Source organism: Ochlerotatus camptorhynchus, unplaced genomic scaffold (genome assembly GCF_037179485.1).
Source record: "Ochlerotatus camptorhynchus isolate MF236.1 unplaced genomic scaffold, CSIRO-AGI_Acam_v1.1 ptg000228l, whole genome shotgun sequence".
Lineage (NCBI taxonomy): Eukaryota > Metazoa > Arthropoda > Insecta > Diptera > Culicidae > Ochlerotatus > Ochlerotatus camptorhynchus.
The window spans coordinates 1,684,440-1,711,437 of NW_027040718.1; the positions used below are offsets into that span (position 1 = coordinate 1,684,440).

Below are 26,998 nucleotides of genomic sequence, written 5' to 3' on the forward strand. Positions count from 1 at the left end.
CGAACTGAACGACACCGCCATCCCATAACGATAATCTTCGCTCCGTCCGTCTTGTGCACACGTGATCTTAGCTTTCATCTCTCTCGGTAAAATATGGGTGCTGCATAGCCTGGCAATAGATAATGGGACGATTAATTGAATTAGCGGAACGCAAATTTAATTCATCAAAGTTTACTGGTAAAAACCATCTCACCTCCTCTGCTGTCAATCTCCTGGTCGGGTTGTACATCACCAACCCATCCACCAATCCTATCTCGTTCTTCGTCGTAAAACTAGGGAAAATATCTTCCCATCGTTCACCCTTGGAATTGGGAAAACGAATTTTGTTGTAGTCGGGCAGACTACGCACCTCCGGCCAGTCTTTCAAAATGGGTGTCCCCAGAGTACGGACGACCAGTGCCAACTGTTCGATGTCGGTACCTCCGGAAAACAACGGCACTCCTCGCAGCATCTCAGCAAACACGCACCCTGCAGCCCACATATCGATGGAGGGCCCGTACGTTTGACATCCCCAGAGGATTTCCGGTGCCCGGTACCATCGCGTCGCTACCTGTGGGGAGTACACCTTCGTGGGGTCCTGATCGTTGAATAGCCGTGCCAAACCGAAGTCGCAAATTTTCAGCACATCGTGCTTGTCAATTAGCAAATTGGCAGGTTTTATATCCCGATGCATGATTCGCAGTTCGTGTAAATATTTCAACCCATTCAGCAGCATGGCCATGTAGCGACGAATTTCATGCCGGGAAAGTGGGTGCTCCTCGTCCTTCATTTTGCTGTACAACGTGTGTGGCATGTACTCGAAGACAAGTGATATCCCGGAAAGGTCCGGGTACATGTCCAACAGCGATAAAATCTGCAACACAGAATGTATAATTTTCCTATCTGCACAGACATAAAAATGACATCCAGAAACCCACATTTTCACACTGCGAATTCTGCAGCACTTTGATCTCCCGTATCGTGTTCGGAGAAATCCAACCGTGCTTCGTCCGGAGGGTGAGCTTTTTAATAGCCACAATCTTGTCGTCATTACTGAGATCCCGTGCCTTCACCACAACGCCATGAACACCTTCGCCAATCCTACCGAGAAGCTGATAGCGCGGTGGCATGTAATCGTCCATTTTTGTACCGTTTCCTGCTTCGTTAATTTAGAGCAGAAAATTTCTTTAATTTTAAATTGTCAGGAACCACTTCTGAATGACGAGGAGGGAAACCAACTTGTGCGTAGATTAAATCCGGAACAAGACTGTACAAACCATTCAAATGGTTCAATGTTTATTTAGGATGTTTGCCGTTTACGTTACCATAGGGATGACGTCGTGGTTGCTTCCCCCACTCCTGCAGCTGGCGCGTTTGATCCGCAGAACACGTGTCGTCTCGCTTGAGTTCTCCTGAAGGCGGGAGGGTTGTAATAATGAGTAAATTTCATTCATGCTACCGTAATAAAATAATGCCCTATACATGCCAAGCATTCAGTTGTATGGCACACAATTACTTCGGTCCTCATTCAGAGAAGAGAAAAAGATAATTTCTGCATGATATGAATGTCTGTGTAGAAGAGGGCTGTTAATCGAGAACCGTCGATAACGTCAGCGTTAACGTCTGCAATGGTGAATTTGCATTGTACGATTAACAATCGATTAACAACGCTGGCCCAGAATACTATGGTTTGAATATAGCAATAAAATGACTAAGAACTCTAACTAACAGTAGTCATTAAGGAGATCAATTTCACTAATTTAAAGGAAGAGTGTGTTTGCTCATTGGATAAATTTCATACCATTTAAGTAGCTGTTACTCACAATTATTATAACAAATCAGAATTCTTACTAAATCAAAGTATGAGTTGTTGTATTCCTTATACCTCTATATAATTATCTTGATACTAGTGAATACGTTTGTACACATTACCTTGATCATCAATAAACAATCATCAATACGTTCTGACCATGAGACACTTTAGTTGATAACATGGTGTCAGAAGTTAATCGATTTTAATAGCAATTAACACTTTCGCGGAAAGCAAATCTGATATAAATGCGTAATCGAACTCGCGAAGAATCGTTTAACAGTGGAGTTTCGGGAGTGAGCGAAGTTTCTAGCAACGGTTCGAGAAGTTTTATTTTGCACTTGCGACATAACCTAAAATGAGCAGCATTCCTGTTCCATCACTGCTGAAGCTGGGAGGGGACGACGATGAGGCAGTGAAAATTATCAAGCTGCAATGGAGCTATTATGCGCCAGCCACAAGGGTGAATGACAAGCCAGCACCACAACAAGTCGCAACTTTGATGGCTGTAATTGGTGCCGAAGGCTCAATCTTACGGCAGCAGAAAAAAGTAAAACCGAAACGATTCTGCAGAAACTAGAGCAACATCTAGTCCCAGTTCGCGACCAGCGTGTAGGACGAGCGGAATTCAACGAGATGGGGAAAAAATCGACGAGTTTGTCAAACGTCTGAAGAAAAAAGCCGTGAAGTGTGGTTATACCGGTTATACGGCAGAGCAGGAAGAGGAACTACTCAAGGATAGGATCATAGCTGGTATCCAGGATCATCATATGCGCAAGGAATTACTAAGAGCAGGGAATTTATCCGGCAGGAAATATGAGCTAATGTCATCAAGTAAGGCAAGTTCGAGTGAAACATTCAAAGTGACCACAACGCGGAAACTGGAGAAGCCATGCTTTTACTGTGGAGGAAAGCATCCAAGGGATAAGGAGAAATGTCCGGCATACGAAAACACGTCCGGCAACTGGAAGACAGTGTATCGAAGTCAACGGATTCGGATAGCGAAGAACAATGTGAATATGTCGATATTACGAAAGTTGATAAAGAGGGCTGTAAGGACTCGGACAAGATAATGGTGCAGTTGAAGATAACGGGTGAAGAACGGCAACATCGAACTTTGGACATTCAAGTAGATACTGGAGCTAGAGTGAATATGTTGAGCCACCATGATTTGAAACGTCTTGGAATCGGGTGTCAGCTGTATCGTACGAATGTGAAGCTGCGATGCTATTCGGGGAATATAATTATTCCGAACGGTAAGGTGGATCTCAAAGTGCAACTGAAAGATCGAATCATAATGCTGCCGTTCATCGTTGTGAACGAAAAACGCCCACCACTGCTGTCGTCGAAAGCTACAATCGATCTAGAAATCATCAAGATCCAGGACATATACAACGTCAGCACTCTACAAAAGGAATGTGAACATATTTTAAGTAAGTACTCTGATGTTTTCGAGGGTGAAGGATTATTCCAAGGAACTTGAAATCGACCCTTCGTTGCAGCAGTGCAACAGAAGCCGCGTCGGATTCCGTTGGCATACTTGCCCGACCTGAAAGCAAAAATTAAAGAACTGGAAAGAAAGCAGATTGTCGAACCAGTAAGCAAACACATGGAGTGGATCAGCAATTTGGTCTTGGTGAATAGAGGACCAATCTGAGGGCAACATTGCAGCGATTTAGAGAGCGAGGATTGAAGGTAAACCGTGGAAAAGTGAAGATTGCACTGTCGTCGGTACCCTTTTTTGGTCATGTGTTGGCGGATAAAGGAGTGAAACCAGATCCTGCTAAGATTTCGGCTGTACTGAATATACCAACACCATGGAATAAGAAGGAATTAATGACATTCCTGGGACTGAGCACGTATTTGGGAAAGTTTTTACCGAAGTTAGCGGACATCAACGCTCCATTACGTAGATTAACCAAAAATAACAGTGAATTTGTGTGGGAAAATGAAGCAGAGGAAGCGTTTCAGCCGATCAAGTGCTTAGTAACTCAAGTTCCAATGCTGCAAGCAAGTATGGTGTGGGTTGCGCCCTGTTACAAGAAGGACGACCGGATGAGCGATTCAGGCTAATTGCTAATGCTACGAAAACGGATCACACACCTGGCAAATAGTTACAGCAACAATCAATACGAAACTATCGATTTTAAATTGGCTCACTACTCGACTAGCCTATTGGTACAAGCAAATCGATTAACGTATCCCATTCTAGTCAAAATTCTAGTACTGCACAATGTTTGTTTTGATTCGCCTTGAAAGTTTGACAGATAAAATGAGGGGTTAGAGGGGTTGTTTACCCCCTGACGATAATAGATTAAGGTATTGCCAAAACCAACTTTTCCCCTACATTTTTGCTAAAACCCTGCAATTTTTTTTTTTTTTTTTTTTTATCTTTATTAAGGAGACTTTCAGCCGTTGGCTGGCTCGTCTCCGAACACCCCCCTGCAATTTTGGATCATGCTATTATTTTCAAAATGGAGTATTTGACATTTTTCAATAAATCGTAGCGCGAAAACGTCACTTATAATCGGAATGACGTCTGTAGAGAAATATAAATTGTTTATAAAAAAATTATACACGGTATTTTGTTTTAGTGATTTTGAGGAAATTAAAAAAAAAGTGCAAAAACTCTAAGAAACTATCGATTTTAAATTGGCTCACTACTTGACTAGCCTATGGTCCCAAGCAAATCGATTAACGTACCCTATTCTAGTCGAAATTCTAGTACTACGCAATGTTTGTTTTGATTCGCTATGAAAGTTTGACAGATAAAATGAGGGGTTATTGGTTTTTCGAGGGGTGAATCATTAGCTTGGGACCGAAGAGAGTACCAGAGCTGAGCCAAAAAGTTGAGCACGTTATTTCGGGACCTTCTAGTCTTAGAGTTACCTCTAAGGTACCTCTATGGTAAAATGCCCTTGCTCAATTTTTATATATTTTATTTAAAAGCTTATAAAAAATACAAAGTTTTTAAATATTGGAAACAATGCACAGGGAATTTGGGGAAAAAATAAGATTTTTTGTTACCTAGTTCGTTTATTTGTAAGGCTCAATCGCGTTAGCATTACGGAGCCGATAATTAATTGCTCATTATTTGTAACAAAATTCACTTAATTCTATGTCTAGTAGAAGTTGGGCCGAATACTCACGGGTACCAGAGGTTAGAGGGATACATTGTAGAAGGATACATACTTAGATTTTTATTTGCCGAGATTGGCACCACCGAGCAGGCCGGCATTTTTTTTTCTGAGATCTCAGCAAAATTTATGTTTGGTAGCCGAGATCTCGGGAAAATTCCTGTTTTTTAACTGAATCTCGGCATATTTTTCACTGAGATCCAGCAAAATAGATTGCCGAGCTGCTCGGTGGTGCCCATCTCGGCAAAAAAAATCTAAGTGTGTAGGATCAGGGGAGGAGCTTGAGGGTGAGGTTTCGTTGTTTCATCAGAGCGTTGTCGCCAGTATGAACGGTAGTGCGATTCTAGTTTCGTTTGGAGTTCGACCAGTGGGCGACGATGAGACTCATTGAGACAAGACAAACAAAAACTAATAAAGAGAGACGAAAGACAAATCAAGCTGAACATTGCATTAGGTCCTAAGTAACATTGACAGATTCTCTTCATCGACTTTCTCTTTGTATTCCCACGGTTATGTAAAGACATTCCCAGGTATTTTCAGCACACATATCGATAAAAGAAGCTTTTATCTAGCATCTAATATGACAAACACAACAAGAAACGGTTATGTGGTCAAGTTATTAACGAAAGAAAAAGTCGACGAAGAGAATCGATCAATGTTACTTAGGACCTAATGCAATGTTCAGCTTGAAATGTATTACATTCTTATACTAGACAATTGCAGAAACACTTAAATCAACTGCATACACACAGCAAAAAAAAAATGTAATATTGATCAACGTAATTCAAGCTGATGTATGAAATAATGATGTAATAGCAAAAAGCAGATACAATATTACATCAATGCATGTAATTTTGTTCGCAAAATCGATGTACATCGTACAATGTGATATTACACAACCGATGGATTGACCTGGTTGCAGCAGTTTCGATGTAATATTCAACAACTTTTTTTGCTGTGCACGGACAGAAAATTGTTTGGCCAATTCCGGTTGAAATTATATTGCGTTTTATTGTTTCGATAATACTTATTCAAATAAATTCAAAATAAGATTCTTTTTATTTTAATAAGCCACTCTTACAACTGCAACTATTGTTAAAATAACAATATTCTTTTATTGAGCCAACAATAGTTAGTTTTAATTTAGCATTTATTTGTTGGGTCCGTTCCCCGGGCCATGATTGCAAAAATAACTACCTACCAACGTTCCCGGACAAAAATGTAAACAATAACCCAAAACTGTTCTCGTTTGATTCAGTTTTTTTCGCGTTCGACGTAAATATTGTTTTTAACAGTGAATTTCGGGAAATAAGTGCAACATTTCCGAAAATCTTGAGGCTTGAGGTAAGTAAGTATGCTGCAGTTGCGAAATATAAACAGTTTTTCTTTATTTTTTTTTCCTTGATTTTTTTTCCGTCGATCTTGTTTTCCGTACTGAGTACCAATGCTCCCGACGCCAGAAAGGTAGCTCCCACACCTGGACCCTACCTATTGACCCATCAACTCATGAACCGGAGTGATATTATGCCTCAGAAAAGTTTTTTTTTAATTCAATTGTAATTTTGATTGATACTAAAAGAAAACAAAACATTGAATCAATAAACATATTTTTATTTCTACTGCGTATATTTTCAGGCTCAATAAAATAAATTTGATTGAATCAACAAGAAATCTCTTTTAAAAACAAACATATTTTTTTGTTGACCCAGCTGCCAAATTTGACAGCTCACGTCAAAACCATGAAAGCTTTTGTAATTTCGAAAAGATTTTCTTTTTGATTTAACAATCCACGGGTTTTTAGAAACAAAGATACTGGATTGTTGAAATAATAATGATTTCTTTTTGCAGCCAAAACAAAATGAAATTCTTATTAATTTTACGTCAAATATTATTACGTTTAAAATATTTTTTTCTGCGTGTATAGAAGATATCCTGGGTTGCCAACACGTCGCTGAAAGGGAAATAGGGTTGTCTTCCTTGGACCTTGAGGGTATTCAAAGGTCGCTCTCTGGCGGCGTCATTATCCGTACAGATGTTGCTGTCCACGAGGTTTATTCTATGGAGAAGCGCATCTATCGAGTAGTGGTTGGACATAAGTCTTCTCATCACGCGAATGAAGTCACGACTTAAGCCCAAGCCTCTAAACCACGCTCTCGAAGAACATTAAGAATAATTAAATGTAACCACCGTCCAAGATTTTCAGTGTCCCAATCGGTTTGCCAACTTGAAATGGTACTCTGACGTACTAAATGGTAAAATTCAGCATGTGAAGTTTGGCCTGTTTCGCCTTCCTGCGCGCCCATCTTTGCGAGAGAATCCGCCTTCTCATTGCCTGGGATTGAGCAATGTTAGGGGACCCAAGTGTACGAAGGATATACCCATAGCGACCATCAGGTGATCCGATCTGGCATCAGGCAACGGAATACTGTGGCAATACGGAGGACGAGAACTTGCGACCAAAAGTGAAAGACGAAGGCTTTCGACAAGGATCTATTCGTTAAAGCACTCCGTGTAGACAGGGCCCCTGGCGGATCTGAACGCGGACGAACTGACAGAAACGTTAGTGAGAGCATGTGACACGACCATGCCGAGGAAACTGGAGCCAAATAACAGACGGCATCCAGCTAACCTGTGGAACGAGGAACTTAGCACCCTCCGCGCTAGTTGTCCCAGAGACAGAAGACGTGTTAAGAGAGCAAGAACAGAATCAGACAGAGAGGAACGAAGAGGAGTGTTTCGAGCGGCGAGCAAGTCAAACTGTTTTAAAGAGTTGTGTCGAGACGCTGATGCCTACTCCTTGGATGACACATACCGAGTCATGATGGTGAAGATCAGAGGACCAACGATGCCCACTGAAATGTGCCCAGAGAAGCTGAAAGTCATCGTGGAAGGACTTTTCCCGAAGCACAACTCAACGTCCTGGCCACCTACACCGTACGGAGAGGAAGAGGGAGATAACGTTGACGTCACCAACGAGGAACTCGTAGCAGTGATGAAAGGATTGAAGATGAAGAAAGCTAACGGTTCGGATGGAATCGCCAACGTGGCGTTGAAAGCGGCGATCCAGGCGTCCCCAAATATATTCAGGAGGGTGCTGCAGAAATGCCTGGACGAGGCCTCGCGAGGGTCACTTCCCTGACCGGTTGAAGATACAGAAGCTAGTGTTGCTGCCGAAACTAGGAAAACCGACGAGGGATCCAGCATTGTATATCGTATATGCCTACTGGATACATTCGGAAAACTCTTGGAGAGGATCATCCTAAACAGACTGACGAAATACACGGAGAGTGAGCACGGATTGTCGGAGAGGCAGTTTGGATTCCGGAAAGGGAGATCAACGGTTGATGCAATTTGGACAGTGGTCGAGAGAGCCGAGAAGGCGCTTCCAAATAGATGCGGAGAGGAGATCGATGTTGCGCCGTGATAACGATCGACGTCAAGAATGCGTTCAACAGCGCCAGCTGGGAGGCCATCGACGAAGCGCTGCATAGAATGAAGGTCCCTGACTACCTGTGCAGGATCCTGAGGAGTTATTTCCAGAACCGGGTTCTGGTCTACGAGACAGACATGGGACAGAGAGAGATCGATTAGGATCACAGCGGGAGTTCCACAAGGCTCCATCTTTGGTCCAACGCTTTGTAACGGGATGTACAATGGCGTGCTAACACTGAAGCTGCCCAAAGGAGTTGAAATCATCGGCTTTACGGATGATGTCGTCTTGACGGTAACATCGCCTGGAAAAGGTCAAAGTGTTGGCAACCGATGCGATCGACATGATTGGTAACTGGATGCAAGGAGCGAAGCTGCAGATAGCCCAATACAAAACGGAAGTGCTATTGGTCAGTAACTTTAAAGCAAGGTTGCAAAGACTCATTTCAGCTAAAACAATGCCGAACTACTTCTGGCCAGTTTTTCGTCGTCGATACTGAGGTATTGAGGTCCAGCCTGGGTTTCAGCGTTGTGAGAGCGGAGTCGAAGGCAAAATGGCAACAGGAATGGGACTCGACGGAGAATGGTAGATGGACTCATCGGGTAATTCTAATTCTTTCGACCTGGATGAACAGAAAGCATAGAGAGGAGTGTGGAAATGTGGACGAAACGCCAGAGAGCATGGTCTTCGACTGTCCTAGATTTGAAGCAGTGCGAAGGGAGATGCCTGCTTTTAGCGCATTGAATGTTGTCGAGGAAATGTGTCAAGAGGAGGGCACTCTGGGAGGCGATCAGCGAGCTAGTAACACCAGCTAGTGCTGAGATTATTAGAGGTGCATGAGCACAGCCTCCCTTCCCCCCCTCAAAATAGTCGCTACATTGTGGTCCTGGGGGGATCCAGATTTTAGTGAAGAGGCATTAGGCGACTAGTGAATACCACACCGTGTCAGGGGGTAACATATAAGGATACACAACACAACACTACTGGCCACCATGCTTGGCATACACATTTTTGGTCACGAGCTGCTCATTTGCTGATAACTTTGCACACAGTAAACGAAACACAGTTCTTTTTGAAGTAGTCAATAGAATAGAGTTTAAGCTTGTTATAGATACGTAAAAAATAGTAGGTTTTAGTTCTAGTAATCAGCTGTATTTGTTTTTGCGTTGCCAAAATGAAGTGAGAAATGCTTGCTACGCATCTCGTACTTTTAGTTTAAAAATTCAACCGTGTTGATTCAAAAGATAAGATTTAACTTAGGATTTAACTAATCTTGGCATGTATTTAGTTAACTATGATCCTCCCTAATAAAAATTGTATGGTTAATTTGCTTAACGACGTGTTCTGGGTATCATCCAAACCATTTGTGGAATAGTTCAATGATTTGGGTTATCGTTCGTTTATGGTTATTTTTTATTAGGGCTACTCTATCAATTAATTCAAAGAAACCAAATTTGAACATCTGAGTGAAAAGCTGTTAACAAATGAGCAGTTGGTGTGTAAAACTGTGCATGCCAAGCATGCTGACCACCCTTTTTGAAGGCTTCCTCCTTATGCACAGCATACGAAGCACCTGCTGAAACATCTGAGAGTAATGATCGGTGACCGGCTAAACTTCAACGACCACATCGACTATGCCTGCGAGAAGGTGGGGAAGGCTTTGGCTTCCTGAAGGAACCTGTGACATGTCTGGATGTGACCAATGAGGGCCTGAGAACTCAACATGTCCGGATGTGGCTAATGTGCCCAAGTGAGGAACTAGAACTAGAAACTACTTGGAACATGTCTGGGTAGGGTAAATGGGGTCCCGAACACTATATATACCATTAAACTAGGTTATGAGCTTTCTTATAATTTGAGGTGTCAGAAACTGGCCACTTCACCGAGGATACCCGGAACATGTTCAGATGCGATTAATTTGGTCCTGAGAACTTAATATAGCGTCCATTTACATTGTAACACACTCACAAATACAGACATTTTGCGATCTTGTCGTGCGTCGATTTTCCAAGCGATCCTTTGTAAGAAGGGTACAAAGAATGGACGTGACTGACTACAACGAATGTACATTTCTTCTTAGGTAAAGTTCAAAACATGCCAACTCACTTGTTGCGTGATGTCAACTGCTAATATGATAACTGTTAGCCATACTTTGTTCAACAACAATCAAAATTTATGTAAATTTTCTCTCTCTGGATAAACGGTTCCAACCCGCATGAATATTTATCACAATAAAGAGTGCAATAACCTGGCAAACTTCACGTCTGACAAAAAGCAATCGTGCTTGAACTTATGGTTTTGATCTCGTGCTTGCATCAATCTCCTCCCCACGCTAATTTCAGAAGTGTGAAGAAAAATAATTAGATTCATTCATGGTTACGTAACACCACTGATTGCCGTCAACAATCTCATGGAAGCTGCACCGATGGTGGACCTCACTGTGGAATGCTTGAGAATGCCAGAGATGAGTGTAGGTAAGATGGAGAACCATCATAAATCACGTGCACTGGGCCGTAGGACTAATTGATATCGCTAACAATAAAACATTGATTCGCACTGCTGCTCTGCCCGGGGCGGGAAAAGCGAACGTCGCAACGGTACACGAAGGAACGGATCGGGAGTTGCAATTAGATAATTAATTAATCGGACGATTCATCATCTTACCTCTAACGACGACGACGATGGTCACAGCAGGTGATCAATGAATGGCTGGTCATTCAGATCCCTAGATAAAGGAGTTGATGGATTTTTCTTTCGAATTCATCACAACCGGATGGAAGTGAAACAAATCTTATGTGTATAGTACAGTTACTTCAATTTATTCTTGAATTCACTTCCGGTTCGATAAGTTCGAACAATCACGATTCGATCGTTTAGAATACAGTTATTCGTTACAAACTTTTTCAAAAATGCTACGCTTGTGTAAATATAAATGTATGCACTTTTTCTTATTCCAGAAAGATATAAGATATCTACGAACTTTATTATACATAATTATTTTTCGGATTCCACTCGTTACCGTCGTAGCTCGTTCCAAACCATTTTTCACGTTCGATTTATTCAGTTATTCAGGCCCTCGCCATATTTGAGGGAGGATTATTAATATGATATTTTAATATGGTAGAGTCAGGCCTACTCGTTCCTTTTATGAGAATGCTCATGTACAATAATAGATACGTACAGCCATGACTGATACATCTACCCTAGCATGTTTTATGGAAAAAAAATATATTAAACTACACCACTCATCAATTTACAAGCAAAATGGACACTATTATTTCAGTTAGCAGCCTGGAAATGAATTCTTCAACATCAATTAAAGTTATTATTTATGATACAATAGTTACGAAAGTATTATATTAGTTTGTCATATCACAACTTTACAAACTTTAAGCGGGTAAGAAAATTTAAAAATCATTATACCTATACCACAGACAAACGGACATAACACATTGAATATTTCTCAATGTAAAACATCGTCACTAAAACATTACCGCCATCTGTTGAGTACACTGTGGTTGGCAGTACGCTGAACAGATAGCGATAGTGTGTAAACGTCAAACGCAAGGGAATTGACTATGTGCGCCACAGGTGGCGGTACTACCAACTACGATACTTTTAAATTGACCGTTAAATGCTTGTTCGATGAACAACTTGCGAGTGTTATGTCTGTTTGTCTGTGCGTAGACCGAATATTTATCACCGTACGACAAAAAATCACGTATCAATTTACGTATTAAATATCAATGAAAAACAGAAAAGGAGAAGCTTTGCAAAAAAAAAATAATGAAGGCTTATGTATTGCATATTGTATATTGCATCAATTAGTGATACGTTGCGGACAACCTGACAGTTAGACAATAGATTTAGCTTTACCGTTTGGAAAACCAACTGTCTATCCGAAAACCGGAGAGCCGAATGTCATGTAGGTACTAATCTAAAACGCTGTCCAGACTGGAGAGTTATAACATGTTATAACGGTTGTCAACTAATTGCAACACAGAAACCACCATCAAGATAGCGCTATAACATGTTATAACGCGGAGGCGAACCAGCCTAAGGCTGAAAGCCTCCTAAATAAAGCTAAATTAATTAATTAATCATGTTATAACTCTGTAGTCTGAACGTACTATAAGAGGGTACTAATCGACTCTGATCGACAGCGTTGCCAGTATTCCAGATTTATCTGGATTTTCCAGATTTTCAGTCGTCTTGCCAGATTTTTTACATATGTTCTAAATTGTCCCAGATTTTTTAAACGTGTTGCTTTAAATATACCACTGCAATTGATTTACACTCTAATCAAAAAATAAAAAGCCAAACTTGCAACTTTAATTATTAAAGGCCATCAACGTTGGAAATTATTGGAATTTTTACAATAAGTTTGCATGTTAATGGATTGCTGAATCATAAAAATAGAGACATTTTCAAAAGATTATTGGCTTCAAAGTTTACAAATATTGGGCCTGGCATTTTGTTTATTTGGAGTTTTTGTTTAGATTTTTGGAATCCTGGATTTGGAAAAAAATTATAATTTTGGAATTTAGAGAAATCGAAAATTGTTCAGGATTGAAAACAATAAATTGAGCTTTGAAAAATTAACAAGGCCTTTGAATCTAGACAACCACCAGGACTTTGAAGTATGTTCATGAGATTTTTGACGATGCATAAGTACTTTAGCAGTCTGAATTACTTTAGAATTCTAAATTGCTTAGAATTTCAGAATGTTAAGGTAATTCTGAAAACAGTTTACAGTGAAGTGTGAAGCGAATTCCATGTGAAAAAAAGGAGAATTTCTAGTTAATTCTGAGTAGAGTTCTATCCATCTGTTTGGGATTCGTGGCCGTGTGGCGTCACCCGTCGTTCAGGCGTATTGTAAGTGCCACGAGGTGAGGGTTCGATTCTCGCTCCAGCGGGTGGTACTTTTCGTAACCTGAAGATTTCCCTACTGGTCTACTGGGTGTGTTGTGTTGTCCGTTGTCTGGTGTTAAGTATTTAGTCTGTGCAACCTCTGGTTGAAGACGGTGTCAATTATGTTTTAATAACTCTGATGATAATTACATGGAGATTTTGTAAAGAAAGGAAATATAATTCGGCAGAGAAATCATAGAAACTTAAGGATAAGGAGTATGCTGATACGAATCGTGCGAATAATTGCAATTCTGTCCAATGTTTCTATGGAGATTAATTTCTATACAATTTTAAGAAATTTAAACGGAATTTTGCGAAAAGAACATCTGGCAATTTCAGGAACATTTTCAAGGCCATTTTGAAAAAGTATTTGAGTATTTAAGAAATACTGATGAGGATTTCAAAACAATTCTAAACATAACCACAAAGCAGTTCAAAAGGAATTATCGGATAAGTCTGAGAATAGTGTGGCGGTCATCTTGAAGAGTGTACCAGGGAAATTATTAAGAATATTCTAAGGGAATTTAATAGAGAAAAATAGAGACAAAATTATACCGATTCCTGGAAATTATTACCAGTTTGAGGAAATTATGGAATCGGAGAGTGATTTATAAGAGATTGGAAAAGTTTGGATATTATCAAGATTATTTTAGGGAAATCTAGAAAAGAAGCATGAATCCTAGGATTATTTAAATGGAACTCTGGTAAAAAGGACGAAGATATCATGTGAAGAGTCCCAAGTAAATTCAGACTAACAAAAAATGTCATGATCTGGGACCCAGGAAAAATAAAATTTCCAAAATTTAGAAACATTTCAAGATCCTGAGACTTCAAAATGACGCATTCAGACTTTCATTTTAGTTATATAATAGAATTATTATTTGGCATAACATTATTCGTAATGGTCATGGAGTTATCCGTAGCTTAGGTAAATGGTGTGTGAGTACCACGATGTAAGGCTTTGATCCCCACTACAGCCAGGTGAATTTTACTTTAAAATAAAATTGCCTACTGGTCCACTGGTGTTGTGTGTTGCATGATGTCAAAAATTAAATTGTAAGTCTGAACAACCTCACGGTAATATTAGAATTATTTAAAATTAATAAAATCTTCAAGACATATTCTGGTACTGCATCAAATAGTAAGGACTACATTGCACTGCCCAACAAACAATTTTAGCTGCAATTCAGCTTATACAGCCAAAAACTACCTGCATAAGACAAATTTTGGCTGTATAAGCTAGTTTGGAGCTAAAATTGTTAGTTGGGTGCACACTGCTACAATACTTTTCTAACCTTTTGGATGATTTTAGCAATGCTAACATGTTATTTGCTTGCACATCACTTTGATTTCTGTTATTTATGTTAAAAACAGGATTTTTAGGAGCATTCCAGATTTTTCCATCCGCAATACTTCGACTGATTATTATATTGCTCGAGCCCTTTCACAATATGCTGTCGAATTTCGGTTGACTTCCTTATGGTTGAATTCGTCATCAACTGATGGTCATCCATATGACTGTCCTCCATATAAAGGATGATATTTATTTGAAAATTGGCTGTAAAACATACAGGGCTCACATGCTTTAGATAAGATTATTAATTCGATTGTTTACGAAATAGAAAATCTACGGTTTCCACGGTTTACCAATGTTCGTACCATCTCTGATAGCGATGGCTATGCTTCCACCTCGTTTGTCTGCTTAGGCTGTAAACCATTTGTCCAGTTAAATTTAACTTGTGGTTAAAAGTGACATTTCGAAAGTTATTCTGTATGTTCAAAAATCCCTGTGCTGTCGATCGACCGGTTTTCGAGAAGAACTCAGCCACGGTTGTCAAAATTTAGCTTCTTGTCGGTCAGAAATAACCACGCTCGGATAGCAGGGTTAATCGATAACTTTCCATCTGTAAAATTTTAACCAAAAGTTAAAAAAATCCATCAAATGGTTCACAGCCTTAGAGCAGCAAATGACGTTCGATAGAATTATTTACATCATCGTTTTGAATGATTTGCGTTAAGGGGCTGAACCAAATACATGCAATGCATTTCAATTTAAGATGAATATCATTCTGCAGAGAGCATTACGCATTCCAACTGAAGGACCTATCCCTTCTCATAACAACGTTCATCCTGTATTCGAGAGGAAAATCATCTGATTTCAAAACAACCGTCATCCGGTTGCAGCTATTGCCAATGCAGAGAAAAATTAGCATTTGGCGTCAGATTTGAAACCCGAAATTGACAATCGTCACTGACAGCCAATGCCAATGAAATTTTGAAGCACTGAACCATTCGCAGAAAACTATGTCCTCATAACAACGCGAAAAGCCTCACTGTAAATGTAAAAATCGAAGAAAAATTAAGTTTGAAGAACAAAACAAAGTGAGGCAGTCGATAATCGAGCTAAGTGTGATTATTTCCCACCCCAGCAGGCCTGGCTTCAATTCCAGTCGGCACCGCCGGGATGTTCTGAGGCATAACATCTCTGATCACGCCTTCCTTCGGAAGGGAAGTAAAGCCGTTGGTCCCCGGTTCATGAGTTGATGAGTCGATAGGTAGGGTCCAGGTGTGGGAGCTGCCTCCCTGGCGTCGGTAGCATTGGTGCTCAGCACGGAAAACAAGATCGACGGAAAACAAATCAAGGAAAAAAAAAAACAAGCTGCAACAAAATTAAACTCGTGCTCGTGCTAGCTTCAACTACCTACTTCTTCATTGCCTTTTACCTTTCCCCTCCTATCTACCTGTCTATCGAGCGTGTGTGGTTATGTTCTGGGGTAGTTCGTCTTCATTGTGCGTGTTGCAATTGATATCACGCTTGTTCCGCAAGCGCATTGGGTTCCATGCAAACGGTTCGAATGGTTCTATACGCCTCGCAAAACCGGGAAAGTGCTACGGCAGCGGGCTCTCAAGTCAACATGCGCATGGACAAATTACTAACAGGGATTGATTTTCTTCTCACGACCTTTTATGCTGCTGTTCGGATGAAGATGATGTGGTGGTTGAACAGAACGGGGTGGCGGTGAACCATCCGGTTGCCTTTCCTCGGCGGAAACAGGCAGAAAATGCTACAGATGACTACTTGCTGAATGAGCTGATGAATGTAGTGTCGACACGTGGCTTGCGTGACGCGGTACGATCAACAATCAATACGAAACTAACGATTTTAAATTGGCTCACCACTTTAGTAGCCTATTGGTCCCAAGCAAACGATTAACGTACCCTATTCTAGTTGAAATTCTATTACTACACTATGTTTGTTTTGATTCGCTATGAAAGTTTGACAGATAACATCAGGGGTGTGTGGATTCATGCAGAACATGCAGGGGTGAGTGAAATAGCTTGGGACTGCTTGGGACCGTTGTTCTGGTACTGAGTGAGCCAAAAATAATAATGATTTTCTTCGGGACCCAGTGGTCTTAGAGTTACCTCTATGCTACTACTGGATTGTACTAGCATTTTCACCAAATGTATTAGAATTTTTTGGTTCTATCTCTTTCACTCTACTCAAAACTGAAATGCATAAAAAAATGACAAAATGATACACTCTTTGCACACTGTCAAAGAATCATTATACACAAAATCAACTTTGTTCAAATCAAAACAAAAAAACTAACCCATCTGGTGGATGATGGCACAAGCTTCCAAGAAAATTCTATTACAGTGAACCACATTATTTTAATGGATTTCTTCACCAGTTAGTCGTCTGTCACTTCGTTTGTGCTAGAAGGTCCCGAAGAAACGTGCTAAACTTTTTGGCTCAGCTCTGGTACTCCCTTTGGTCCCAAGCTAATCGATTCATCCCTCGAAACATAGGAAAATCCAATAACCCCTCATTTTATCTGTCAAACTTTCATAGCAAATCGAAACAAACATTGTGTAGTACTAGAATTTCGACTAGAATGGGGTACGTTAATCGTTTGCTTGGGACGACGTTAGATTTTCGTGCTATTCCGAAAATTATCCTCACTCTCTCGTCAATTGCATCTTTCGCTATCGGCATCTCATTTTAACGAACAACTTTAATCATACAACTGACTGTTCGGACCAAGCATTTAAGGATAGGAAAGAAAATCGGAAAAAGGCAGGCCAGTGACAAGGCCTATACCAACAGCAGCGTTTGACAGTAGGCAGCATGTCCCGGGCTCAAATCATTTATTTTGCTGTTCTGGGCCCGCTGTCACGGTATAACATGTTGCCTACGAGCCTGCCACTGGGCTGGAAAAAGGTCAACAAATCTTCAAAGGATTTGTACCGGGTCGATGTACGTACACGATAACGCGACGATCGAGCAACCTACCGCCAATTTGCAGCAAAACGGGGATCAATACCACCCAGGCACACACTACTGAACTAGACTCATTTATTGTTTATTATGCCAAATCGTAGGCTACTAAATTCACTCTCGAATTCATTGAATGGCAATGGAATTCACGCGCCTGTTGAGAGGCCGTTCAATAAGTATTTATAAGGTTTATTTCAAACTTATGACAAATGGAAATATTGTTCAAAATGCAATTAAAAATATGGTACTCGCTACACGGATTCAACCAATGAGCATTATACAAAGGTGAGGAAATCTGCACTAATACACACAAATCGATCAGCTGATTAGTGTTGTTTACTTTTTCTTCTTGCGTTTCATCATTTGTGGTTACGTTTAGATACTAGCAGTTTTTTCATCGCCGCTCGGTGTAAGTTATCTGTTTAAATCGTTGCAGCCAGTGAAGCTCTCGTTAATAATGCCGAAGTGTGCAGTGAATTTGTGCTTGTTTTCTTCTGCGGATGCTGAAACAAGTGCAAGAACTATGAGCTTTCATGTGTTTTCGAAGGACGGTAAAGCGCGGCCCCAATGGGTCAAATTTTGTGGACTCAACAGTTACCCGGGAAAAACCCTGTATATTTACTCGCAGCATTTTTCCAATGAGTGCTTTACAAATAATGCCACCCAATGAGCTTTATACAAAATGGTTTTATCATGACTTATAAAATGGTTTTATCATGACTTATAAAGTCAATCAGGATTGTGTGGAGAATGAGTTTGCAATGGTTCACCTCAATGGCACACATGATAATCCATCACCCCTGCAAGCCCTGGACCACTTAAGACTGATGATTCTTGGAAAAGGCTTGTCAAAGCAAGTTAAAGTCAACCAAAATACACAGAATATTTTGATAGAAGAGGATTATCTTATCGCAAAAGTGTTCCGTAAAGCTTAAATTGATTCCGGAAAATCTTTTTTTTTTTTATTATAGTCACGTTAACACTCTTGGGTCATTTGTGACTTATTCCGGAAAATCGAATAGTGATGAAAGTGGTTCCAGTGACGACGAAAATTCAAATCCATTTGTTCATGAGTCCAAATAACGGAATATCGAGGAAGCTGACGGCTTTGAATATGCCATGGGTTACATAGCCAAATCTCAAAACCAAGGATCATCCCAATTTAGGATCATTCACGTACCAACTAGAAGATGGAAACGATCCAGGAATGAATAAGGAAAACTATGTTCAGGATATTTCGCATGGAGGGTTGGTGATGCCATCTCAGGAATGGTTGGAAGTTCGAGAGCAACTCTATTCTTGATTCAACTGGATGCAGAACACTTGGCCAGAAGGAAGTGAAATTGGCTTGAAAAAGAAAAGAAATGTAAGTGAAATGATTTTGCGAAAACTTAGAAATCAATTTCCGCAGTTGCATGTACTTAATAGTTTTTAAGAAAAAAGAGTTGCAATTCGAGTGCGTCATATGAAGAAACAAATACTGGAAAGCAAATTACAAAAAGCTAAAAACTGTAGGCTGAAGTCACGACTCAAATCACAAAAAGTAAACCGTGAAGTTAATCAAAATGATGCAAATAATCCCACAAACGTGGATCAAAGAAGTGCAATAGTGAGTAAGAATTCAAAAAAGCTGAAGCATTTTTGTAACTAGTAAACGACTAAATGATGCTTATTTTAATATACCTTTTCCATATATCCATGATAAATTAATATACTTACTACCAAAATTGAAAAAAGAAATTCACATTAAATACAAAATGTTTCGCTCTTGCAAATAGAAAAGTGGACCAAGATGACCATTCTAACGTAAGTCGAATAAAATTCCACAATACTGACCTGAAACTAATTATATAATCCTACTGAGTTTTAAGGGTTTGACCTATACTACCGGTGGAAGCATAATTGTCCCATGTGCTATGGGATTCCACATGGGACAATTATACTTCCACCGGCAGTATAATCATATGCTTAAAAATAAAACAAATTCACAGGAAAACTACATTTTCCAGGATATTTTTTTTTTTTTACTTACGTGGTAAGATGATCAGTATGGGCAAAATGATCACATGTACAATCTTAAGGAAAAATGTGTCTTTCAAATCTAAATTAGGTAACGTCAAAGGAAGTAAGCACTTCGAAACTAACCAAAAACTTGAATTTATTCACTAATGGTGTGATCTGACATTTCTCACTTTTATGAAAAAAAAAGGTTATTAGGCAGATTCATAGCACTTTCCCATGGGTGAGCACGTACCCTAATAAACAAATAAGTATCATAAACGACCGGCAACTCCGATGATAGAACTATCCCCCAAGTGGTTTATATGATAATATGACCAGCAAACACAGTTTCCTTCACAACAACTGAATATCCAGTTTCAAATAGTGACGTCGCCAAACCTGTCCCCAAATTGTTTTCGTTTTGTTTCCCTACTAACCCTATGGCATATGCGTTGCTCCCCACCTTGTATTTATCTCATTGGGATTCAACGTAGTCTGCTGGATAGGTGACGATACGGTTCGACACATGCAACTGCTTTGTTTATTTGTTTATTTGTTATGGTTGCATCAACAGACTAGAAATAGTCCCAATGATGTGTTGTAAAAAAGTACAGATTATACAGACGACATACATATACTACAGTTACTACAGTTACAAACGAAAATAACTTGGAAAGCATTGTCAAGTTACTAAAAATTTATAAGTCTTAAATTTTACACTTAGCTGTTGGGTATCAAGCGCCTTCGGTCAGCAAAAAAGGCAGAGAATCTTCGGCGAAGCATATTCCGTGTCAAGTGGAAATCGAACATCGACGCTACTCGGTTGAACACTAGCTGCAAGCCGTAAATAGCGCTCCCTATGCTATAATTAGTTCGAAGAAGTGGAAGTCTCAGCATAAGACTGTTGCGTAGTGATCGAGGTTGAACATTAATGTTCACTTGTTGCAGAATTGCTTCGCAGTCAATTCTTCCTTGCAGAGTATCAGCGACGGTTAAGGCTCTGAAAACATCTCTTCGGATACGTAAGGGCTCGATATTGATCAATTGGCAGCGATTCTCGTAGCTTGGAAGACGAAGTGGGTATCTCCAAGGCAGCTTACGGAGCGCGAAGCGAAGAAAACGTCGTTGAACAGATTCAATTCGCTCGGCCCCATTATTGTAGTTCGGGCTCCAGACAGCAGAGCAGTATTCCAACGTAGATCGTACGAGAGAGCAATAGAGCGATTTCAAGCAGTAAATGTCCGTGAAGTTCTTAGTAATCTTGAAGACAAAGCCAAGCGTTCTGGACGCTTTGTCGACGACATACGATATATGGTGTGAGTATGTCAGCTTTGAGTCTAGAAAAACGCCTAAGTCTTTCACGCAGTGCACCCGTTCGATAGTCGTGCCTAGTAGTTTGTAGTTGAAAATAATCGGTTGTTTCTTGCGTGAGAAAGTAATAACTGTACACTTAGCTGGGTTGACCACCAGTCGGTTTAGACTACACCAGTCAGCAAAGATGTCAATCTGATTTTGGAGAGAACGGCAGTCGGCGAGTGAGCGGATGCGCAGAAAAACTTTCAGATCGTCTGCAAACGATAATCGTGGCTCTGTGATAACATGGTGAACATCGTCGAAGTAGAGGAGAAATACCAATGGTCCCAGATGGCTGCCCTGAGGTATATCGGACTTTGCGCAGAAGCTTGCTGAGCGACAAGTACCCAAAGTTACTGTCAATTGGCGCTCCGTGAGGTATGAACGAAACCATCTCAAAAGATTTCCACCGATCCCTAGCCTATCAAGCTTAGCGATCGCAATTTCGTGGTTCAGCTTATCGAAGGCTGCCGTAAGATCTGTGTAGATAACGTCCGTTTGGGTCCGAGCAATCAAACTGTCTGTGATGTAAAACGTTAGGCACAGCAGGTTCGTAGTTGTGGAACGCCCAGTTATGAATCCGTGTGAATTTGTACTTAGATATTGTCTGCAATGCGCATTTAGGGACTCTATGACAAGTTTTGATACAGCACTCAGCGATGTGATTCCCCGGTAGTTGTTTACGTCGCGTTTGCTTCCCTTTTTATCAACAGGAAACATATCCGCAGTCTTCCAGCAAGACGGAAAGATGCCGCTGGAAAGAGAGAGCTGGAATATGCGGCGCAGTGGATCTAAAAGACAAGTGATGTTCTTTTTAAGAATAATCGACGGAACACCATCGGGTCCAGCCTTAGTTGAAGTCTTAAGTTTAGATGCTGCTCTAGAAATCGTATCTGTAGTGGCTTCGACCATGCTGAGCGTTTGGTTGATCAAAGGAACATTACTGGCCGCGGAAGTAATGATATTAGCGGAGAGTTGCTCGGCTACAAACACACTAGCAAATTTGGCTGAGAACAGGTTGCAAATGTCTTGTTGATTTCCAGCAGTTTCACCATTAAAAATCATGGAAGAGGGTAAGCCGACTTCCCTGCGTTGCTCATTTACGAAGTTCCAGAAGGATTTCGGGTGTGATTTTAGCCGCCGTTGAATCCTCCTTTGATAGCGTTGAAAACAGAGACGACTTAACCGCTTATACTCGTGGTTGAGTCTGACATAGTAGCATTTCAGTGGCAGATTGCGGAGTTTAGTAAATCTTCTGAGAGCAGCCTTCTTAGTTCTTTTCAACGAGCGAAGATCTTTTGTCATCCACGGGACGCGAGAGTCGATATGGATGATCTTTTTGGAAACGTGTCTGTCAATGACATATGCCAAGACGTGAGAAAAGGTTTGTGCAGCAATGTTGACGTCTACAGGATCTAGAATATGCTCCCAATCTAGATTAGACAGCACATGGACGATACTGCAATGGTCAGCTCTACGGAAGTCATATGACACAGCGTTTGGAGTGCTGGTGAAATCATGGACAATATTATTTTCGATCACGATAACTAAAGCAGGGTGATGATGCACTACCTTGACTAAAGGTTCGGGTGCCGTGGAGAGGAAAGGAGCTGTATCACGAGCACTCACAAAGCAGAGATCCAGGGTGCGGTTTTTTTCATTCAACAGGCCATTGATTTGTGACAGAATTGCGGTACTATAACTGTCCAGGAGCTGGATGGTTCCTACGTGGAAAGATGAACGCTCGTGATCAGGACAAAAGAAACCACTATGGGTTGGAGTCCATGCAATGTCCGGTAGGTTAAAATCGCCAAGAACAATAACTTCGTCGGAAGGGCCTGCTTTGTCTGAAGCGGCCAAGACGGATCGACAATGTGCGTCAATAAGCTCCAAGTCACGGGTTCGATCTGGAGGAATGTACACTGCACAGAGAAGCAATTGACGATCACCAAGTTGAATAGCCACCCACATTTGTTCAACCCTGTTCCAGGAATCGTCCTCGATAACTTCTGCTTTCACCTTGGAATTAACTGCGATAAGGACGCCTCCCCCAGTAGTTTTCCTACTATTATTCGTGTTTCGATCGCAGCGAAATATTTCGTAGCCAGCACCAAAGACATAGTTTGAAATGGTTCGATAATTGAGCCATGTTTCGGTCAAAACTAAAATGTCGTAGCAGTGATCCATGACGGCCAGATGATAATCTTCCACGAGGCCGTTCATACCACCAACGTTCTGATAGTAAATCGTTATGTCCGACCTCCTTTGTTCGGGAACAACGGAAGGTTCAGCGTGTAGTTGCATTTGGGAGCTGGTAGATGTCACTTGACGGAAGAAGGATGTTCGAGTAGGGTCGCTGGAAACCAAGATATTTTCAGGCGATAATATATTCGTCGGTTGATCATACTTGCCAATAACAGGAATGTGGAAGACCACTTCTCCCATCTCAAACGCAGGGCCGGGACGACTGCTGGTTGCTGGCAGGAGGGGCTCGACTGCGATGAGTGGAATAGGGGCTTCCTCAGGGCGGACGGCAAGAATGCGTCCCGGAGTGCAGTTGACTGTGGTGGCTCCATGTTGCCGACTGGCAGATGTTTGAGGTGAGTTGAAGGCACTGGTATTATGATATCATATGATATAGTAAGTGTGTACTTGCCTAATATAGCAAGCTGGGAGACCCTCAATCCACATCTAAACTCAGGGCCAGGACGACTTGGATGAACGCTGGCTGCAATAGGCGCGACTGATTTAGAGGAACTGGGGACTCCCAAAATGCTTTCTACGTTGCGTCCTGGTTGAGAAGTAATTTGCCTCAATAGATTTTCAGAGGGCATCACCGAAAATTCGCTTTGGATCATTCAATCAGCAAATTGTTGCAAGACGGTGAGTAGCTGTCCATTTAATGTACATCAGATGAATTGTGCTACCTGTTTCCTTTTTCTTTTGTTCCCGATCAACTCTGCGATGACGGCCTGGACTTGACTGATCCAAGGACAACTCCATGCCATAGGACGAAATTAATTTTTATGCTGAAGACCTTTTTTTGTTTTGTTCTGTACGTAACACCACTGCGACCAGTAATTTGATCTATTTTAGTATATCCCGTGTCCTTAGTTTAGTACATGTAGTATTACTCCATCACTATTGAGAAATGATGAAGTATTCGATTTTTTTTACAGTTGTCATTCTTGCCTTTATTGCAAGGATCTCACTCTAATTGTAAGGACCCGCTCTTTATACCCTTCGGAGTATTTGAACACCCTCCAAAGGCGCGCCCCTTTGTCAATCAAAAACGGATTCCTTCGCAACAAAATCAAGCAATAAGACCGATAATGACCATGCATCAGACACTAAGTCTTAACCACTTCAAACTATGGAGCAACGATTATAAGATTAGGAATCACATAGATGACGACTAACTAACTCATTTTGTTCTTGTTTCAAGGTCATCCTCGGTGGACAAAGCCGAGTCTTGTCACTATCAACAATGCATAGAAAGTAACAAGGACTAAGATGTGTTCCTTTGATTACTGAACAATCATGTTCCCCTAGCTTGAAGTAGTCAGGACTAGGAATCGGTGGTAGATCTTACATCCCGTAACGTACCACGAAAAGGTGATCTGCCTACGTTACGGGGCAAATTTCTACTTTGTTTGACTCTTATTTCTCTTCGATCCACTTCCACAGCTATTAGTTGAGAGCTTTTTATGCCAACCAATGCATGAATTTGTATTTTATGTTACATGCACAATGATACTGAAATCTTGAAAATTTCCAACCCCAAAGATTTGATCGACAGGCCCGGGAATCGAACCCGCCGCCGCTGGCTTGGTAACGTTCACTTACTGATTATGCTACCTGAGGTTATTGGATGCAACCACCTATTTATAATCTCACATATAAAAAAGACTCCGGATTTATATTTGAATGGGGACCACCCTAATCAACTTTTTTTTTTCATAAAAAGAAGAACCATTGAATATGTAAAAACTTCTAGGAGACACCAACGACCAAAAACCAATATTGTTTTGCATGCATAATGCACTAGTGTTAAAGGCAGACGTTTTCAAAGTTTACAAGTTTTCAAGGTGTTCTCGTAATCTCCCAAGAAGATGTAAACTAAAAAAACAGATCGTTTTTCTTCTTAGTAACAGTAACCCATCGCAAATAAACGGAAGCTCCACGACAACTAAAAGGGAGGTTAAAAAATAAATAAACAACCAAAGAAATACTATTATTGCAACTTGTTCTTTATTCGACTACCTATAAAAATATAGCTCACAATGTTTTTTTTTTTCGATGAAGAGAAAACTGGTGTTGCACAATATGCTTGTTTTTTTTACCATGAACCAGCGCGATAGTGATCTGATGCTAGGAATAAAATTCTTACTAATAAAAACAAAAAGAAGGTAATATAAATGAAACGTATGATGTTATTCCTTTGTCTATCACTGTTTCTATCTCTGTCTTTCGCTCTTCCGCGTTATAAATAAATTATATAAATCGTAATTAATTGTGTTGCTTATTCTTCCGAAATGCAGAACGTAGCAGTGTTAGGTAGCTTCAAAAGGTTTTCAAGACGTCCTTACCGATTGATTTACGTTATTGTGCCATTTTTGGTCTAGAAGGTGGGAAGTAACATAGGAAAAGAAAAAAAAGAAACGTCCCGCGCTGTATAATTTGACCACAATGAAAAAAAAAATCACGGAGATGTTTTTTTCTTCTAACAAATACAAGTGACAAAATAAATGTATTATCTGAGGGTGGCTCTTAATTTGGCAGATTGAAAAAAAGCGATCTAGATAAATAGAAAATAAAGGCAAAACGGAGGAGGAAAAGTATTTGCACGATACCAAGGTATTATACCGACATGTTTCCTTAACTTTAGTCGTTTCGCTTCGTGGGCGGCACCAGATGGGATGGCAGTGAAGTCGGTAGTTCGTTGCCTTCCATTTTCACGTTGATTAAATGCATCGCCAGGGCAAACTCTTCAATATCGAGGAAACCATCCTGGTCGTAGTCGGACAGTTTCCAGATTTTACTCAGCACATTGTTCGGTAGTTTCGATTTGATCAGCTCCAATTTAGCCGCTAAAAGTAGACGGGCGAAGCGGTCAGTCGGGTGCACAAATAAGATACGGCATTGACAGAACTTACCAGCACCAGAGATCTTTCCGTCGATCGGGTTCAGTGATTCGAACAGCGGGTCGGTACGCTCCCGGTCGCGGTTGCAAATCCAGTCCACTTCGCCACAACCTGCGTCGATACCTTCACCTTTGCGGTAGCCGAATGGTGATACTACATCTTCCACTCCGTCGAAGGCTCCACCTGGATCGAGAGGAAAGAGGATAAGATGTTTCAGTAATTAGTAATGGAAGATGATTTTTCCTAGCGTAATATAGTTTAAAAGAACACTAATTAATATAATTACCCACTGCATTTGAAATTCGCATATTAATAGCAATAAATTAGAGATGTAATAGCCACACATGACCGCCAATAGCTCGGCTCAAATGATGCGTATCATTTCTCGATCGGCCGAGGGAAATCTGTGCTGATGCGTAGCATATGTTTTTCACGTGCGGAAATGAGTGATCGAATTGTATCAAGTTCAATGATACCTGCTGCCTACATTTCACATGTGAAGCAAAAGTGCAAACAACACGGTGATAGTTGTTAGGTGGCACGCTGCCAGCTCTGCTACATTTCATGACTATTTAATCGCTGTATACACATGAATGTTTTGTTTGTGGCATTGCCATCAACGCTTGTACCCGATGGAAGTGGTGGAAATGATAGACATAATAGCTACGATGAGTTCATAGAACGGTTTAATGTGAGAATACGTTCACGTGCTAGCCACATATCTTGCTAGACACTTAATATTACCACCAGTGGATTAGTCATTGAATACTAATGCAGTTTAATATGTCTTATGATTGAACTTGGTGTTATACACGTTCTGACCAAGTTCTGAGTCTAGATTAAGTGATATATGCATACAGAAGTGGTTATCACCAATGAATTAATCATTGAATGTTGATGTAATTTGCTGTGAAGCATGAGGTTTTAGTACTATTCAAGTTGTTACAAATA

The 26,998-nt window shown here is 40.6% G+C and overlaps 3 protein-coding genes across 3 annotated transcripts in view; all 3 read right to left on the reverse strand.

The window, feature by feature from the left end:
- Window positions 1–26,998, reverse strand: part of LOC135704000 (uncharacterized) — a 383,333-nt gene that overhangs the window by 331,512 nt on the left and 24,823 nt on the right. The gene's annotated exons all lie outside the window — the stretch shown is intronic.
- LOC135703977 (cyclin-dependent kinase 20) lies at window positions 62–1,229 on the reverse strand. The gene is made up of 4 exons (XM_065225334.1): window positions 1,219–1,229; window positions 918–1,135; window positions 194–853; window positions 62–109 (listed from the first exon to the last, which is right to left on the reverse strand). The coding sequence occupies exons 2-4, from the start codon at window positions 1,119–1,121 to the stop codon at window positions 68–70; spliced, it is 906 nt and encodes a 301-aa protein (XP_065081406.1). The 5' UTR covers window positions 1,122–1,135; window positions 1,219–1,229; the 3' UTR covers window positions 62–67.
- The window catches only part of Past1 (putative achaete scute target 1), a 65,788-nt gene continuing 63,909 nt past the window's right edge, over window positions 25,120–26,998 (reverse strand). Inside the window, exons 2-3 of the mRNA XM_065225352.1 lie at window positions 26,060–26,230; window positions 25,120–25,993 (exon numbers count right to left, since the gene is read on the reverse strand). Of these exons, the coding sequence (XP_065081424.1) occupies window positions 25,788–25,993; window positions 26,060–26,230 (377 nt within the window). The 3' untranslated portion in view covers window positions 25,120–25,787. The remainder of the gene's footprint in view (window positions 25,994–26,059; window positions 26,231–26,998) is intronic.